Below are 19,766 nucleotides of genomic sequence, written 5' to 3'. Positions count from 1 at the left end.
GGCGAGGAGGACACTGCTCCAAGAGACTGCATCACAACCAACAAAGAATTGTTGATGCTAACACACCCTGCAGTGGTAGTGGAAACTTTTTCCCACCCACCTACCCAAAGTCAACTGGAAAAGACAGCCGTCCAACGAGTAAGTCACCACATTGATTGTGATACATGGAGCACATAGTGCTTGAAATCACAACTACAGTATATACACAGTCCATCTAGGCACTGTGAGCAAGGCGTTGTGTCACTATGTCAGAAAAGTAGTTCTTCGATGTTAGTTCCTACAATAACAATGTCGCTATAGTTTGATTAATATGCAGGTCACAGGTTCGTTCAAAAACTGTCCAAAAAAAAAATTATGATGGCTCAGTCGATACTGGTGGTGGTGAGTTTTGAGCCACGGGGTCCAAGGAGGTGAGTCTTTCATGTGTGTGTCGTGATGTGTAATGTGAGACAAATGTACGTTGTGTGGACACTAGTGTGTGCACCCTTGAATGTCCACACATGGGGAACAAAGTGTCCGGACACGGGGAGAAGTTTGTGGGCGTGCAGGGAATAGTACGTGAAAGTGAAAGTGTTCCTGTGAAACGCTTCCAGCGCGCGCCTCCACCCCCTTGGCAAGAGAGCGCAAGCAGCGCGCCATCCTAACGGGACAGGGGGGTTCTTCACAGAGCATTGTTTGAGGTTTTTTTAGAGGGCTTTAGAGGCAAAATAGAAGAATTCCCTGTAAGTGCATTGTTAGTTGCCTCGTGCTGGCAGTTTTTCCACTATCTAGAACACACAGAAAAGGGAAAGACGTGTGTTCAGGTCTCACATAAGGATTGTGGCTAATGAACTTTTTTTTTTTTAATGCAGTTTTCCTTTCAGCAAGTGGAAGTGCCTTTGACCATCTCTTGTGGGACTCAAATTCACCACAATATACAAAATATTAAAACAAAATGCTCAGGGTGCCCTGGCCGCACTTACAATAGACTTTCGTGTCAAGTTGGGGGCCGCACCGTATGGTCCTGCAGTCCGCGAGTTTGAGACCCCTGGTCTAGTGTGAATAAACCCTTGGTGTAGCCTTGGTTTTCAGCAACTCCCTGCAGGTTGGAATAATTAAACTTATTTGTCTACTGGAGCTCATCCACTGCATCCTCACAAGGAACAGCTTCATAATGACAGAGACATCGTTTAGAAGCAGACCAAAGGATGAGCTCTTTAGGCCGAGGTTGACCAGCATTTTCCAGTCCCGAGCCATGCTGAGAGAATCTGGCGCTGGCCGCAAAGACCCTTCCTTGCTCTTCTCTCACTCAAAAAGCCTAAGATGTGTGAGCTTTGACTGTCATTAAGCGCTGGTTGCGATGGCTTATACACGATAACAGCATGTGTATGTGACATTGTTGGGACCTGGGGATTGATGATGCTCTACATGGGATTTCAGGCAGTCTTTGATTCTGTAATACAATTAAACACTCGCTGCAGCACTGTAACAGGGAGCAATAAGCTACTGTAGTATATTTCATGGTGAATTAGGTCAATGAAACAAGCCCTTCAAGGGTGCTTGAGGGCAGAAACCATTGCATGTTTAGTGCATTGAACCTTAGCCAGAAACAGTGGCTAATGAGGCATGGAATGTCAAAGCTCTTAGAGGAAAGTGGAAGTCAAATTCTGACTTGTGATTATTGGGCATACGAGCATGCTCAGGCAGGATTCCACCTTGCACCAAAATGTGTGAGATTAATCACAGCAAATGACTCATTGACCCCAAATGTGAAAGAAGAGGTTAGAGAGCGCATTCCGAGAATCTGTATTTGGGGTTTCTTCATTTTCTTTGCAGAAGTACACTCAAAGTGAAAGAGCCATCTTAGGGGGCATACAAAATAGATGCCCGAGCCAACCCAACTGGCTCCCTTCAATGTGGAGGAGCAGTGACTCTACTCCAACCAGATGATTGAGCTCTTCACATCTAATAGTGAGTCCAGCCACGTCAGTCAGCCACGATCTTTTCCTCTTTGTCACTCGTAAAAGCGCCTGAGCTTTTAAGCCAGCATAGTGTTAAGATTTTTTTTATCATACCTATAGATTCCGTCTAATAGTCTTTCATAGAATGCCTTCTTGACACACACACTCACATAGCACAATCACAGTTGCACAACACTCACAGATAACTAATTAAAAAATACTGGGAAAGACGGAGCCACCGCTGCCAGCTATTTCTACTCAGCCATTAGCATAGCAATAAACTTCTAGTATTCCATGGGATGGCGTCACAGTATTTGCAGTGTTCCCTTGATGTGTTCTACGATTCCTCACTTGCTGTTTTGTCGTCTTGGAGTTTATATTTTGCTACCTTTAGCTCCATGCTGCTTGCTTGTTTCCGTTTGCCTCTGGTAAGCCTTTTTTCTCTGGTGCATTTATTTATGATATTGGACTCGACTTGACAATATCATCAAAGATATACAAACCGACTTGAACTTTGACATCAATGACTCAGGACGTGACTCGGACTTTAGTCTGATGACTTGAAAATACTTGAGCTTGACAGTGAGTGTGTTGAGTAAACCTTCCTTGACATGACTTAACTTGGACTTTTACGTCTACCTGAGACTTACTTGAGACCTGCAAAATACCGACTTAGTCCCACCTCTCGTATATAATGAAACACAGCCACGAAAAGAAATTAACACAAGTAAGTCAATGACTTCATGTTCTCTTGTTAAATAAGACTTATAAAATAAGACATTTCTAATGACACAAACCAAAAAGCTCAGTTTTATACTATATGTCCACACACGAACACTGAAGCTGGAGTTTTTGAAAATCTCCACTTTCACCGGAGTTTTCAAATCGCTCCATTTTAAGGACAAAAACCTTGCTGTGGTGGCCAAAAACGCATAGAAAAATGAGCTTTTTTCAAATAGTCTTATTCATGTGGGAAATGGGTATGCCTCTGTACCAAACCAAACCAAAGATTCTGTACCTAAAAATCGATTACAAATACATGTAATAGAAAGCACTGGGGGGAAGAGAAAGAACAGGAATAAGAGGCGGCTAAGGTGGGCTTGTGGGGAAATGTAGATGAGTGTGATTATGCGGAATGAAAGACAGTCGAAATGAAAACCATACTGTTCAGTCTACTTTCAGGCCTTTTCTAATCTGCACCTGTATTTGATTCCTTTCCTGTCAATCACCTCTCTCCTTGGTGGTCTGTTGAGCCCTTCGCTCTCTCTGATCATACACCACTTGCCACATCTGCCTCAATGTTCACATCAGGGTGTGTTCACCAAAATGATCATCAATCATGTCCTAAAGACAAAGAGCTGAGTTCTCACTGCATCAAGCATTGGATGCAAGCACGGACATACCATGTTGGTTAGAAGTGTACGTACATTCTTTTCATTCTGTTGTTTTCCAGGGTGGAATGATAATATAACGTACATCTTCAATGAGTTTTAACAAGAATTGGATCTGCTTTTAGGCGCATATGAACGTCAGTGACATCACATTCTTAATCCATTGGGTTCAATATCAGCCTTTGCAGCTGGAACAGCTTCAACTCTTCTGATGGATTATAACCTTTTAAGAAGTGCAGGACCCCAGTACTGGCGGCTGCTGGGTTGTGTATGTGTTGCTATGGTAACTGGTAGTCTGTACTTTCACACTAACATGTACGTACACCTTATGCATGCACACTACAATATCATTTACAAAGGAACCACGGCTAGCGTTAGCCCCGGTTAGCATGTTTTTCACTTAACGTCAAAAATTTAAGTCAAAATTTTGCCTCACTTTGCATACATTTTCCGGTCAGAGTACAATATGACGCATGTCTTGACGCGTTAATACACTGCGTGAGTGCAACTGTGTTGTTAATGTATTTTTATCACAAAACGTCTTTATTAGCAACATGGAAACAAGAACCGGGAGTCAGCTCCATTGCCCGTCCATGATGTCATCAGCTGTTGACTCTGGAGTTCTTTGCTAACGAACAGTTACACCACAAGTCTCAAAAATATTAACACAATACACGTTTTTATAATTTTACAGTTATAGTTTTACATGCACAAAACATTCTAACTGCATATCAATGATGAATGAAAGGGATAAATGAACATTTAAGGTTACTTTTACCTTCACTGAAGACATGACTGTTTTCAAAGACATGGTGTGACAGCGCGATCGCGGACACCACCTTTCTGTTTTACCATAGTTATTTGTTGAATTCAATATTGTTTCTTACCTTCTTTATCAAAATGCTGCCACTTGCAACTTTCTTTGGCTGCATTTTGTTTTATTTGAAAGTCGTGATCAGAAGAAAAGCAGAGGCTTGAAATGAGAAAGTACTGAAATACAACTAAATTATAACTCATGGCAAAACGAAAGTTGTGTCTGTTTTGATCTTGCTGCCAATTTGTGTTTGTATTAAGAGTCACGTGATCAGTAAAGGTAAAAGTAACCTTACAGTTTTATTTATCCCTTTCATTCATCATTTATATGCATTCAGAATTGTTTTCGCATGTAAAACTAGAATTGTAAAAATTCTAAAAACGTGTTTTGTGTTAATGTTTGTGGCTTTTTTTAAAATTGGATTGACATTATTTCTTATGGGAACAACTGACTGGGTTTGAGAACGTTTCAGTTAGAGTCGGACCTTCTGGAACGGATTAATGAGGCTAACCAAGGTTCCGCAGTTTGTTTGTTTTTTCTAGCAACATGGTCCAGGGCTTAACAGGTTAATAACAGTACACACCTGCCAGCAATTACACTGACTTTCATCCACATGTGAAGTTGAAATGACTTCAAGTTGATTTTTTTGGAAGCATCGCAAAGCAAAAGTCAAAATCAATAAAGACCCAAAGACTGCATCAAAAGCAATGTGTGCGTGGCTTTTCTGAATCGCATTAACACTCTGCTCGGTGGTGAAGCATGATATACTTCTGTGGCCCAGCACCAACTTGAAACTGTGTGCTCAGGTGCCCAATCAATGCCCAATGCTAACTGACCAGGGGCCTCATATATACAAATGTGCTTGGCATACGCCAGAGACCCAAAATGTACACACGGACAAAAATATTCAGAGTTATAAAAAGTGGCAACTTCCACATTGCGTAGCAGTGTGCGTACGCAAGACTGCTTCAAGTCATGCCCTTTCCACAATTTCACCTCACCATAGAAGGTCAATGCAAAGTGAGTCATGAATGTGCCGTTCATATTTAAACAGGCTTGATTGCAATGCTACAGTGGCCGCTGTCATTCGGAATCACAGCTGGTGGGAAGATGACAAGGACGAAGAAGTGGACTTTCATGAAAATGGAGGTGGAAAAACTGGAAAAAGTAGAAGACATCGCAGCAGCATAACCAAAAATTGAGTGACAGCACGTCTGCTGTCATCGCTGTGAATGGAGCAAGGCGAACCAAGGCAAAACTTTAAAACACTTAAAAAAAAAGAACTGTCTTATGTTTCTTAGAAATTAGCTCTGTGGCTTGTAAACTTAAACACTATAGAATTATTTAATTGCCAACTTGATGTTTATTATGATTAATATTAATCAAAAAGACAATATTTTCATGATTCTAAAATAAAATGATGAAATATTAAAGCACTACATTGTGTTTTTCATGTATCTTTTAGTCCGGATACTACACTTGTGAGTAGTGGTGTTTTATGATAATTGACAAATGATATCCGTCAGTGTCATGTAAAATAACAACACTTTCCAAAAATGTTCTAAGTCACATGTGTCAAACTCGTGCCCTGGAGGGCCGAGACGCTGCAGGTTTTCTCTCCAACCAGTTTCTTCAGCAGGTGATTTAATTGATGAGCTCCTTCCCTCAAACTGAAGGTGTTGATCATTAAAATCACCTGCTTTAGTGACCGGCTGGAAAGAAAACCTGCAGTGTCTCGGCCCTCCATGGCACGAGTTTGACATCCCTGTTCTAAGTCAATAATGGCATGATGCTTTAATGCAATGATGGATAAATCTTTATTGGCTTCCACTGCATGTTTATTTCGGACATATGATTTCACTTCACCACTTAAAATGCGTGTTGCTTTTTGCCATGTCTCCAAATAGTGCGTACGCCAGCTAGAACGGTGGCGTACCGGTGTGCGCATTCTCACATCAAGCTGTTTTCATAGATCATATACTTTGCATGAAAAAAGGCATAAACAACATTTTGTGTGTACACAAGCTTTATCGATGAGACCCCTGGACCTTGTAAATTGGTCATCTTTGATCGATAACATGAAGAAGTTGAGCTCATTTTTAGGCACCAATAAAGAAATTATTGATAAGTGGGTCCCTGCATTTTCACTCAGATCGTTAATTCTCTCATTAGGCGACAACAAACAATGATTCCCTTTGGCGAACATGTCTCCATTATGGATCGTGTCATTACGTGTAAAATAAACTGCGCTTGTTATACAAGCTCAGCCAAATGTACAGAAGTTCATTCTAATGATGATAAAGCTATCAGCACTCTTGCTGCTTCTGCTGTGTTAATGCACACTATGCTTTTCTCTTTTGAACCTTTTAAAAGTCTCAGACCCCACTTCAGGGGGCAGTGCAGCTGTATTGTGTTGCTTCATGACTATTGTACGCATACGATACATCCACGTAACCGCAAGAACGTCAGCTAAAAGCTCAAGCAAACCAAAATGATAAACAATTCAATAGGCTACTGATTTTGATAAGACAGGGAACAACATCAGTGACCACCGACCACTGTACCAAAACTCTGTATCATTACGGCGCCTGTGTCAACGAAAGTGGTAGTAAACCGACTGAAAAATGACTGTATTTTCCGGAGTATAAGTCACTTGTTTTTCATAGTTTGGCTGGTCCTGTGACCAATAGTCAGGTGCAAATGATAAAGTGGAACCTCGATTAGCATCTGCCCCGGTTTTTCTGTTAATCAGAAATTTACGCCACAATTATGCCTCGGTGCATTCTCCGGTTAGCGTACAATATGGCGCTCGTCTTGTCGTTTTATTAATTAGGGATGAGCTAGTACACCACTGTCTGTACCTCTATCTGTTCACCCATCTAAATTACCTGTATGCGTATCTGTACTCGGGAGTGGGTGGGACATAAACCGGAAGGGGGTGTGGTTTAACCAGAAATGGGTGGGGCTTAAATTGGTACATTATTTTAAGTCTGAAATTGACATGGATTGATCAGAAGTTGCTATATTTATTGTTTATTATTCAGCCATATGTGTATGTGTGTAAGTGACCTGTAAGAATTTATTATTTAATTATCTGTGTCAAGTTGGTGATTCATGCAAACATCCATTGATGGCAAAGAAGGAAATAATCTGTCAGCCTTGTTCACGGCATTTTTCTCAAAAGCACCGCGTTTAATACTACAAGCAAAGTTTTTCAACTGACTTTATATCACCAGCCAAATTATAAACAAACAGACAAAAAAAAACACAGGCAGTGACTGACACAACACAAGCTATTGTTTTGGTCTGTTTTGTCAAATACACCGTGCAAAATAAATAAATAAATAAATAAATAAATAAATACACCGTGCATACTGCAACCTATTGAGCGGGGTATCATATTTTACCACTCTTATATCTATATAATGTAGTAACAATTGTCACTTTTCAGTATGATAGCAATACAAGCAGAATGTTTGATGCAGCTCTTGTACTGTGCAGGTGTACCTAATGCTGTGGCCAGTCAATGCACGTTACCACTGTCTGTGCACTGCCAACTGAAAATTCACAAAACAGGTAGCTCGCCTGTTGTATGATGACTTCATGCAATAAGACAAAAAAGCTACCCCAATTGAGTTGTTGCATAAGTGACTGACGCAACATGAGCCTGCATATAGTAGCTCTGTCTTGTAAAATGCACCGCATACGTTATTAAACAAGTTTACCAAAGGGCTGAGGAAAACCTAATAAAACCCGTCCGGAGTGGAGGCAGTGACCAACTTGCCAATTGCACCGTGTACGTCAGTGAGGCATGGATTCTTTCTGTGCAGCTGGCAGAAAGTCTGTCTAGGGAGTGGCGGTCGCTGTGTGTGACTGGCCAATTACAGACCATGAAGAGTGAATACATAAGTAGTTACCCAATGAGGATTTTACTTTAGCACGAGTACGGACTATGACACGCTGTACTCATTACATGCTCGTACTCAGCCAAAATGCATTATCCGTTACGGGTACTCGTCTAAAACAAGTATCCGGCTCATCCCTATTATTAATACACTGCGTGAGTCCAACTGTGTTTAAATCTATTTTTAGGACAAAACATCCTTCCTTTTTAGCATCCTATTAGCAAGCTAAACAAAACGGCAACCGGAACCAGATGAGACTACATTATGTCACCCTTCTACGTTGTCGTCAGCAGTTGACTCTCAAAGTTAACACAAAACGTGTTTTTATAGTTTCACATGCAGAAAACAATTCTAAATGCATATAAATGGTGAATGAAAGGGATAAATTAATATTTAAGCTTGCTTTTATCTGCATCTTCATATTCATCAACCACCACCTTCCTGTTTTCAGTCACCTCAAGAATCACCTATTCACTGAAGGTAAAAGTAGCCTTAAATATCATTTATCCCTTTCATTCATTGTTTACATGTACAGGGTATTTATATACAATTGGAGTTCTCGTTCTTCCCGCTCCAAATCTTCCTACCAGATTTGTATTGAAGTTGTCCTTTGATTTCGGCTCAACATTTACAATAAAATTGACTGTTGTAATTATTAGATTATATTCCGGTGCAAATACATTCCAAGTGCATGACGTCTGTCGGTGACAATGCGCAAATAAGCTAGGGATGGGGGAAATAATCGTCACAATGTGGACATTGACGATTATTAATCGATTCATAAATCATTCATAAATCTCAGTAATCGATGCTGTCGGAACAAAAAAATTGGAACAAAAAGACGGAAAGCGGAAGTGGATAGTTTATGGTGGTGCACCTAAGTGTAATGGGCGCCGCACACGGGAGGCGGCAAACAACTGCAATTAGCGAAGACTCATTGCCAACACATAGCAAACCCTGCACATGGGTGGCGACGAGCGGCTGTGACCAGCTACACTGGTGAGTGACGCGTTCACATCCAGAGCGAATTGTACGAGTCTCCCTCGTTTTTGATTGGCTGTCAGATTCGTTCAGAGGAGGAAAAGCGGCCGGTGTTGATCGAGTACTCTTGCTAGTACCGGATCTTGCTAGTACTGAAGATAAACTTACAGAAATGTCCGTTTAAATTCATGTAAACTTACCCAATATGTTTACTCTGGCACCAATGACTTTCCATGCTACTGTTGTTTTCTTTATAACTCTATATTATTTTTTAGAAATGTCAAATAGCTCCGGGAAATTAATCTGTTTCATGTTTATTTTAATTGTGGATCACTGCAAATATGCTTTGTTTTAGTAGTACACGGTAAGTAAAAAGAAATTATGTATAGAAAAATAACACATTGACAAACTATTGATCACAAGATGCATCGAGATGCATCGATAATCGTTTTATCATCGCATCGCAGGCCTCTGAATCGTAATCGCATCGAATTGTGAGGCGGCCAGAGATTCTCACCCCAACAATAAACACAATCTGGGAAGAGGAAGGATGAGAATCATGCTTGGTGGAATGGGAGTTCATTTTGGATTGAGATGCGTCACAATGACGTGTGCTGTCCGATATAAAAATACCTGTCTCAACTTTGGAGTGGTCCGTTCTCTCTGTCACCTTCTCCTGGCTGAGGAGATAATCAATGATCCGGACACCAATTGGTGGCTCTGTGTGGTTCCATTCCATGATGACCAATGAACTGCTGGGCTCATAGGTGTAAGACAGTTTCAGTCTGGCAACAGGGATAAAAGCAACACACACAGACAGTGTGAAAAACATCAGCAAACTGCTTTCATGACACACTGAGAGGTGACATACAGTATCTTGCACAAAAAACAACAAGTTAGAAGCTCCTGCCGAAGCACTTGCAGTTTTGTATCCCTGAGACCTGATATCTTCAACCTCCCCGAGAACTCAACTACTGCATTGCGGAAAGCCGCGAGAGGGCGCTCTCTTTATGCGACAATTATATATGACTCCGAGGATGAACAGAATTCGTTCATGAACACATAATAACGGTGAAAAAGGCAAACAAGGAACTTCACTCCTCAGCGCAGTCGCTCTCAGACCAAATGAAAATAATCACTGCCAAAAACAAACTGTGAAAGAAACTGTTCTGGATCTACAAACACACTCCATGCGCGACAATCTGATTTTGTCCAGACTGCCAGAAACAAATAATGAACCCCAAAACCGTGATAAAACACATCACGAAAACTCAACCCAAGATTCCACCTGAAACACTGCACAATATTACCTTCCACCGCGTTCACCACTTTGGGAAGAACCAAAGTGCATCACATTGCCCCGTCGTTGCAAAATTTGAACATTGTCAGCACAAACTACTGGTCAAAAGCAAAGGAAAAGAACTCAAAGGCACCAACTTCGGACTTAATGAACAATACCCCAAGGAAATAAACGAACAAAGGAAAGTCCAATCATGTCCAATCATGAAAGAACACAGAACAAGAAATATACGCCCATCTTTGCTTGTTGACAAACTATACATTAAAGGACAGATTTTCAAAGACAGCAAAATAACACCCTGGCTCTTTTGATTTACATATCTGCAATGCAATGGAGACATTCAAACCGCAACTCCTAATCTCACCTCTCTTTCACTGAACCAGTCTTGTAGCCAATGTATCAATATGCTGTATTTTTCATAATCCACTTGTCTTTGTCTTATGAGATCACTGTTCCTATTGTATTTTGTGTTGTAGCCCCCCTCCACCGTCCCCAAATTGTAACATTTGTCTTGTTTGCACATTACAGATCCCAAAACACATGGTTAGCATGTATACTTTCAAAATAGTAACCTGGAATGTGTGTGGCTTTCACACTTTGTCAAAAAGAATTAAAGAAATTAATAATTTAGCAACACTGAAGGCTGATATATGCTTTTTACAAGAAACTCACATAACCCCATTTGAATCTCAACAATTACAACTTAGACTATATGACAAAATATTCTCTGCAACATAGAAAAGCAAACAATGAGGAGTAGCCATTTCAGTCAATAAAAAACATTTAATTCACGCAACACTCACTGATCCTGAAGGAAGATTTGTCATTATGAATGTAACAATTAATAACACACTATTTACTTTTTCTAGTATTTATGGACCAAATATTAATGACCCAATTTTCTTTCATACTCTCTTTGCAATATTACATGACAAAATAAACATTATTTTAGCTGGCAACTTCAATGCAGTTGTCAACTCCACACTGGACCGTTCAAACTCATCTGGTAACACAAAACATACACACTCATCAGAAATAATTAAACAGTTTATGCAAAGTTATGGCTTTAGCGATAATTGGAGAATGAACCCCACTCAACTAGAATATACACACACTTCCCCCCGCCATCAAACATCCTCCAGGCTGGATTTATTTTTTGTAAGCAACTCACTCACCCAGCATATAATAGAAAACACTATATATCCTATAATAATTAGTGATCAACATCTAACCAAACCAAAATAAACAAGCCACATTTAAGAAGGCGACTTAATACATCTCTCCTGGAAGACACAGATTTCAACACGCTTATAGGGAGAGAATGGGCATCTTTTCTGGAGATGAACGACTCTCCGGAAATCTCTTAATCACTTTTATGGGAAAGCAGTCATCCGAGGCATAATAATATCATACTCATCACACAAGAAAAGAAAACAACTGGAACTGGAGAACAAATTGGAACGTAACGTTCATCATTTAAGCAATCAATACAGGAGTAACCCAGAGGAACAGACACTACAGGAATGAAAACAAGTTAAAACTCAAATTGAAAACATTTTAAACAAAAAAAAAACAGACTTTATAATTCAACAACTAAAACACGAACAATTCCAGTATAGTAACAAATCCTCTAAACTATTAGCCAACCTACTGCAACATAAAAAAGAAACGGCAACAATCTCAGCAATACAGAATAAATGAGGTATTACAACATATAAAAATCAATAAAATCTTTAAACAATATTACACTGATTTATACTTCTCTATCTGTACCCCCAAAACCGTAGAAATATAAACATTCTTAGACCGACTCGACCTTCCAACACCCTCATCTGATCAGGCACACGTTAGACACACCACAGACCGCAAATTAAATACAATAAATAAATACAAATAAATACAAATCTCTAAAAAAATGCCAAACAACAAATCACCAGGACTAGATGGATTACCAGCAGAGTTTTATAAAAAATTTTGGGACGTCATATCACTGCTACTATTAAGAGTAATTGCAGAAATCAAAACAACTTCCATAATACCACCATACATGAGCACCATCATTATCACAGTCATACCAAAACCTAATAAAGACCTAACCCAACCAGCTAATTATTGTTCACTTTCATTGATAAACACAGGCCTCAAAATTATAACCCAAACACTTGCAACCCGGCTACAGACAGCTATCCCATCACTCATTCACCCAGACCAAACTGGCGTCATAAAAAAATAGATACTCATCCAATAACCTCCGTAAACTCTTCAATTTAATAAACATAGCACAACTGGACAAAAGAACACCTGTCATTCTCTCTTTAGAAGCAGAAAAAGCATTTGATGAAGTAAATTGGCAATTTCTCTTCCACACTCTCCGTAGGTTTGGTTTTGGAGATTCGTTCATCCATTGCATACAGACACAATACACTTTACCTAGAGCCACAGTAACCACCAACGGGATCACCTCACCTGGTTTCAAACTGCACCAGGGAGCCAGAGAGGGATGCCCTCTCCGTCCCTTTTTGCTTTATTCATTGAACCACTTGCAACAACAATACAGAACAATAATAATATCAAGGGAATCCAAGATGGAAAAAAAACAATATAAATTTTGTCTGTATGCCGATGATTTATTATTGCACTTGGAAAACCCATAAACATCAATGCAAGAATCGTTCTCAGTTATCAACAGTTTCTCAAGTCTTTCCAATAACACAATAAACTAGTCAAAATCTACATTACTCCCACTAACCCAAGACTCATGGGACCCCGCAGCCCAAGCATCCTTTCCCCTCCAACACAGGCAATATAAAATACTTGGGCATTAGCATTTCCTCCAGGCTGTCAGAGCTCTTTCATTTGAACTGCACCCCATTACTCAAGAAAATAGAGGACACTCTCAGAGGCTGGAAAAATCTTCCAATACAACTAACTGGACAAATTGCTGCAGTAAAAATGAAAATCTTACCTCAAATTACTTGTTTACTATGATACCTACCGCTCCCACTGATAACTGGTTCAAATCACTTAATACCATAACCACTCAGTTTTATTGGAAAAACAAAAAACCTCATATCTTTCTCTCAACCCTACAAAATAGCAAACAACATGGAGGTCTAGAAGCACTAGATTTTATTCACTACTTTTTGGCAACCCAACTACAATACCTGTTTTTTTGGATTAACAAACAATACAACAATGCATGGTTACCTTTAGAACAGAGTCAATGCCGGGACATCCATTGCAGATCTCCCCTTTGTATCCAGTCAATCAAAAAATGTAATTATTTCAAATCCATCACCATATCCATGACTCTGACAGCCTGGTGGTTCACTGATTCTTCAATAACACCATGTAAATTCACACTCATATGGCACAACTACGACTTTAAACTGCAGAATTCCACGATTTATTTTCCACTTTGGCACCAAAAGGGAATCACTCACCTTCACCACTTGTTTGAAAATAACACATTCATATAATTTCAGACATTAATCCAGAAAAACAGGATTGGGAGAGAAAAATCTCTCCACTATCAACAAATCAAACACACAATTCAATCTAAAACTATATCTACACTACTACCTTCTTCGTTAATAGATAACATTTTGAAAATCAAGAGCAATAGAAACATAACATCCAAACTTTATCAAATAATAACTTCAAAATGTCAGATAACACTATTGTCCACCAAATGGGAAAACAATTTAGGTATATCTCCCAACCCCGACTTCTGGACAGACATATGCAGAAAAAGTACAACTAATACAATATAAAACTCTTCACAGATTTAATTTAACACAAACTCGATTGGACAAAATCGAACTATCAAACAGACACTTGTTCACAATGCACTTTGGATTGCACAGATAATTATTTGCATGCCACATGGATCTGCACACCCGTACTTCCTTCTGGTTATTGGTAACTGACAACCTATCAACCATCTTAGGCTGTGAGATCCCATTAAATCCATCGCTGTGTGTTCTAGGAGATGCGACAGAGGTACACCTTTCTAAGAAATATCATAACCCCCTCCTCATCTCTTTAACTATCGCTAAGAAAGTAATTTTTCAAAACTGGCAAAACAAAAAAGCATGCAACATCACCCACTGGATCAACTTAATAACAAATAATATATTAATAGAAAAAAACCTAGCTCATAAGCAAACGCATACAGGTATATCAGCCTTCATTGAAATTTATAGATTTACACTTATCAATACTTCACTAAACTATCCACATAACATGAGAGAAAGAATTATTATCATTTGTTGTTTGTTTTATGTTGGGTTGTTATAATTGTTTTTTTTTTTTTTACATCTTTTTTACAAGTTTATTACTTCTCTCTTCTTTTGCTTTCATCCCAAGTTACTGTTTCTTTTATCAAATTTCTTAATTAGAATATCATATATACATACATGTATATATTATTTACATTTATCAATAGTTCATTAAACTATCTACACAACATGAGAGAAAGAGAGAAATAATAGTTATTATTTTGTTAATTGTTTTATGTTGGTTTGTTCTACTTCTTTTTTTGCAAGTTTATTATTTCTCTCTTATTTTTCGCTTTTACGTTTCCCCCAAAGTATAGTTTCTAATATCATATCTACATACTGTATGCATCCATGCATTACTTGCATACATTGGTTGAGGAAGAGGTGCACAAGTAGGAAGTCCGTCGGCACCAAAGGCACTGGAGTCACACCGACACCAGTCATCAATGACATTACCCTTCCCCGAACACCACAACATGCTCATCATTGCCTCCTGGAGGGCCTGTGGAAAAAAAGATACGACTATTACACATAGCACAACATACTTTACAATACAAAATGTTAACCTATAAGAATCCACAAGTACTTCAAGTCAAATGATGGTGGATATAGGAGACATTAATGGTGTTGTTTGTAAAATACTACTAATTGATGTGAAATATGTGTGATGTTAAATTACAATGTGGCACCCAAGGTGAGATTTATATGGCACCCCCCTCATTCAACCATTTACATATGCTTACAAATGATATCGAATGGCATTGTTTTTACTGTTGTCTCATTTGGAAGATAACCTGTCAACCAATTTATATGCCTAAAAAATGACAAATAAATACCAAAAGATCTGAAATGCAATATAAATACCCTATGTACTGTATATACAAAAGCTATATAAATATATAAAATACCTATATACAACTACAGTAATCCTTCGTTTATCGCAGTTAATTGATTCCAGACCTGACCGTAATAGGTACATTTCCACAAAGTCGAATTTCTTATTTATAAATGAAATATTTTCAACATACAATAAAACCCCTATAGTCACCTTTATACTCATATTACCCAATATAGTAGACATAATAACATAAAAATAAGACATATGCGACACAAATAAGACATAGACTCACATATTAGCACAGAGAGAGTTCCTTGCTTTTTTTTTTCTGGACAGAGTACTTTCTGCAGTGGCTATTGTCTCATCAATGTAACATTACTGACACCTGGTGACCACTGTAGAATACTACATATCACATCTTTGAATGCGTCTTCTGAATGCCTTATATTTGTATTTTCCTTCATTAAGCAATTTATATGCTTGAAAGTGTTTCATTTAGGTCAATGATAGGTCAAATTTGCTTAAATATTTTGTTGGTTTTTTTACTAATCATAGGCCGTAGTCGACCACAAAACAGATACTTGATTAATTAATTTATTTTTTAAAAAGATGATAGAATGAAGCCGTGAAATTCGAAGTGCAAAGTGGTGAGAAACGACCATACTGCATTTTCACACGCAAGGATATAAGAAAATTCGCCAGTATTCTTTTTAGAAAAGGTCCCGTATTTGTCATTTTAAATGATCCGTTGATTTACATAACTTAAAGTTATAAATGAATGTACAGTATATTTGATTGAGGTAAATAATTATTTGAAAGTATTACTTAGTACTCATTTCTTTTAAGCACAAATGGCCCTGGGCTCTTACGGAGTAATTTCATGAACAACATGACAATCTGCTCTGTATTATATGAAATACATGTAAAAGCAAATGAAAAAAACGGCTGTCCCTAATGCACCACTAAATGATTCATGATGGTCTTCTTTCGGCAGTTTTTTTTTTATGTTCAATATGAACATCTTCACATTCATTGTTCTCCCCTCACACGCCAAGTACTGTCAATACCACTTGCTGCATGCTGACAGCCCAGAAGGGAACATTGCACCATATTGGCATGCACTTCTGCTAGAGGAGTAGCAGCAGTATTGACCTGCAGTATTGACATGGCATGGCGGGATGTTAGCACAGTCAAAGATGAAAGAAGACTCCTGCTTTCTGTAACATGTTTGATTAGATTGGAGAGCAGGAGGATCATTGACACATGTACTCCATTACTACATCATTACATTTAAGTAGTACAGTAATCCCTCATTTATTGCGGTTAATTGGTTCCAGACCTGAAGTACCTGAATTTCCACTAAGTTGGAATCCTTATTTACAATGGAAGATTTTCTTAGTTAGAGCATAGAAAATCTGTTTATCACCGTCTAAATGCGGTTTTTAACATTAGTAGAGCCCTCTAGATATGAAATAGCATATCTGTAATCACCTTTACACTCCTATTACACAATATAGTAGACACAATAACAGAAAATAAGACATGAATAAGACTTGTACTCATTTGTGTTGCTGTAAATGTGTTCCAGTGCTAGGGGAGGATTAGGGTTAGGGTCATCATCTGAATCCCAGTAAGTAGTAAAATAAGGGCCCAAATAGTGGCCCAAATTTTACATACTCTTTGTAAATCCAAAATCTTTTATTCATGTAATTTTTCTGGGTTCCTTATTTGGTAAAAACCTGTAAAATTCAAGTTTTTGAGCTGATTTGCCATTACAGTAGATACCCGTTACCTGCCCACCAGCAAATGACACACATTTTTGAGTAATTGATACGCCCATCGACCAGCCCACGGTGCACCCTTCCTCTCGCCCAAAGCTACAACCCTATTGAGGACAGGTGGCAGAGAAAATGGATGGATGATATGCCCATAAAAATGGCTGTTTTTGACACTTGGCTTGCTCCTCCTCCAAACCCTCCTGCTAGCTGGACGATGGCATTCTCCTCCAGGTTTAAAGGAAGACTGCACTTTTTTGGGAATTTTGCCCGTCATCCACAATCCTTATGTGAGACATGAACAAATGTCTCTCTTTTCTGTACATTCTAACGATATAAAAACAGATAAAAAATAGACAGAGAGCTGGAGCAGATAATTGTTTAAAAAAATAAAAAAAATCTTGTCACTTTTGAATTGCAAGTCTTTTATGTTGTCAAATCCTATTTAAAAGAATTTATACAATATTTGTATACTGTACTCAAATTTCGGCCTGGCAGCCTGACGTCTTTCAATGTGAGTTTTTGTTAATATAATATAAAGTGAAAATGGTAAGAATCAAATGTATCATAATATCTTGAGGTTATTATACATTTATATGGTTTCACAGTTACAGGTGGCCCTCTGAGAGTGATCATAGCTTCGATGTGGCCCACTTTGAAAATGAGTTTTATGCCCCTGACTTAAAGAATGCAGTAAGCAAGATGCCTGGAACCCATTGTGGCCCACGAGTACCGCTTTTGTGAAATATCATCTGCAAATTGTATTATCAGTGAACGTTAGGATTGGACATAATTATTGTTTGTAATTGCAAAGAATAACTTTCAGCACACCTGGTAAGTCTCGTTGTTGGACACCAACTCATAGATGGGTGCCGCCTTGGTGATTTGCAAGAGGACAGGCTCGGACTGCTGTCGACCTTGGGTCGCCCTTGGGCTCATGTGGCAGAGATGGCAGGAACGAGGACACTGACCCTGGCTGGTGCAGTCCATCCGGACTCCTGCTGCCATCCGTTTGGCTCCTGTGTCCAGCAGACTGGCAATGTACGCTGGATAGGTCAAAGTTCTGGGCTCTTTGTCATGCTCCTCTGATTCCTCAGAAGGTGAGTTACCTGAGTGGACAGAAGATGTAAATTTTGTGATCTACAGTATTTCTGCATGAGGTTAGTTTATAATAACACGTAAACATTTCAAACATACTATACAGTAGCTGCAGGAGTGGGAGCCATGAAAGTGACAATAAAATGATGTTAATACCATGAAAACCAGCCTAAAAGCTTTTTAATTTCAACTAGAGACAGATATGGTGAGGCTGCCTGATCTCTGAAATGAGACAAGGGACCACGGGAATGAGCCAAGCTGAACTGAGAGAATATTTCTTTCTTTTATAGCAGCTACAACGCAGTAATGCACTCCCACATTCCCATACCTCCCGTTTGGAGACTTTTAGCTTTTCTACATCACAAGAAGAATTCACAAGCTGCAGTGTAAACATTTGGGCCAAATACTTCTTCATGCAACAAACGTGAACAGAGGAAGAGAAGGATCTCTTCCTACAATAAAACAATCAAATATTACGAATGCTGTCACATTTCTTCACTGCATCTTAATAAGTCAACGGGATGCCAACATCCAATAGAAATGCGACAAAGTAATTTATATTCTTCATATGAGACCCTTTTCCACATCAGGAACTTTTATAATTCCCTGGGGTTTGACAAAAACATGTTGAATTTCCACCAAAAATTCCCCAGAGACCAAAATTTGTCCTCCTTCCATATAGGCTCTTTTTGAGAAGTTCCAGGAACTTTTGTGGGCCAGTCTGTGCTAAATACTGATTGGCAGAACACAATGGTATTGTTTCTATTAACCTGCCATGTTTAAGCTTGTGTGCAGAGACAAACCTTTTCGCGTTTACAAGCTTACGGTAGTTTTCTTCTCAGGGCATTGAATTTATCCGAGCAAGGTTAATCAGTTATGCTCAATGACTAGGTGGGACAAACACTAGTCTGACTAGGTAGGACAGCACTAGTCTGAGCAGTTGATGCAGAATCCAAAGTATTTATCGTCTTCTGGGTGTCAAACTCAATTGCACAGGGGGCTAAAATTCAAAGCCGACTTTAGGTCACAGTCTTTTTTATTATTTATTGTGACATTTTCAACAACTATATATTTCTGCATATTAAAAGTCTTAAAAACCTTCTTGTCCTTCCAAACAACACAATTGGTGAATGTAGCACATGCATCATCAGCGCACACACACAGATGCTCGTTTTAATGTTCTCATCAGCCTCTAAACGTCTGGACAAAAGCTACAGTATTTTATATCAACACAAAAACATGACAATCCATGCGCCATGTAACCCTGAAGAATTTGCATCCGTGGAATGGGCGGATTGCATGTTTCCCAGCATGGTTTGTTGTAGGTAAATGATCACTTTTGACTGTCTTATGCCTCTTTAAGATGTTATTTTGTACGGATAAGGTGTAATAGTTAAAGTGGTGTAATTTCTAGTCATGTACTGCTAAATTATTGTTGTTTGGT

The 19,766-nt window shown here is 38.8% G+C and overlaps 1 protein-coding gene across 4 annotated transcripts in view; it reads right to left on the bottom strand.

Annotated features, from left to right (window-relative positions):
- The window catches only part of astn1 (astrotactin 1), a 368,837-nt gene that overhangs the window by 27,052 nt on the left and 322,019 nt on the right, over positions 1–19,766 (bottom strand). For all 4 annotated transcript variants that reach the window (XM_054764852.1, XM_054764861.1, XM_054764869.1 and 1 more), the window contains 3 exons: positions 18,056–18,333; positions 14,980–15,113; positions 9,665–9,816 (listed from right to left, as the gene is read on the bottom strand). In XM_054764852.1, the coding sequence (XP_054620827.1) occupies positions 9,665–9,816; positions 14,980–15,113; positions 18,056–18,333 (564 nt within the window). The remainder of the gene's footprint in view (positions 1–9,664; positions 9,817–14,979; positions 15,114–18,055; positions 18,334–19,766) is intronic.

This window comes from Dunckerocampus dactyliophorus, chromosome 2 (genome assembly GCF_027744805.1).
Source record: "Dunckerocampus dactyliophorus isolate RoL2022-P2 chromosome 2, RoL_Ddac_1.1, whole genome shotgun sequence".
NCBI lineage: Eukaryota > Metazoa > Chordata > Actinopteri > Syngnathiformes > Syngnathidae > Dunckerocampus > Dunckerocampus dactyliophorus.
This window is presented reverse-complemented; position numbering and strand designations above follow the sequence as displayed.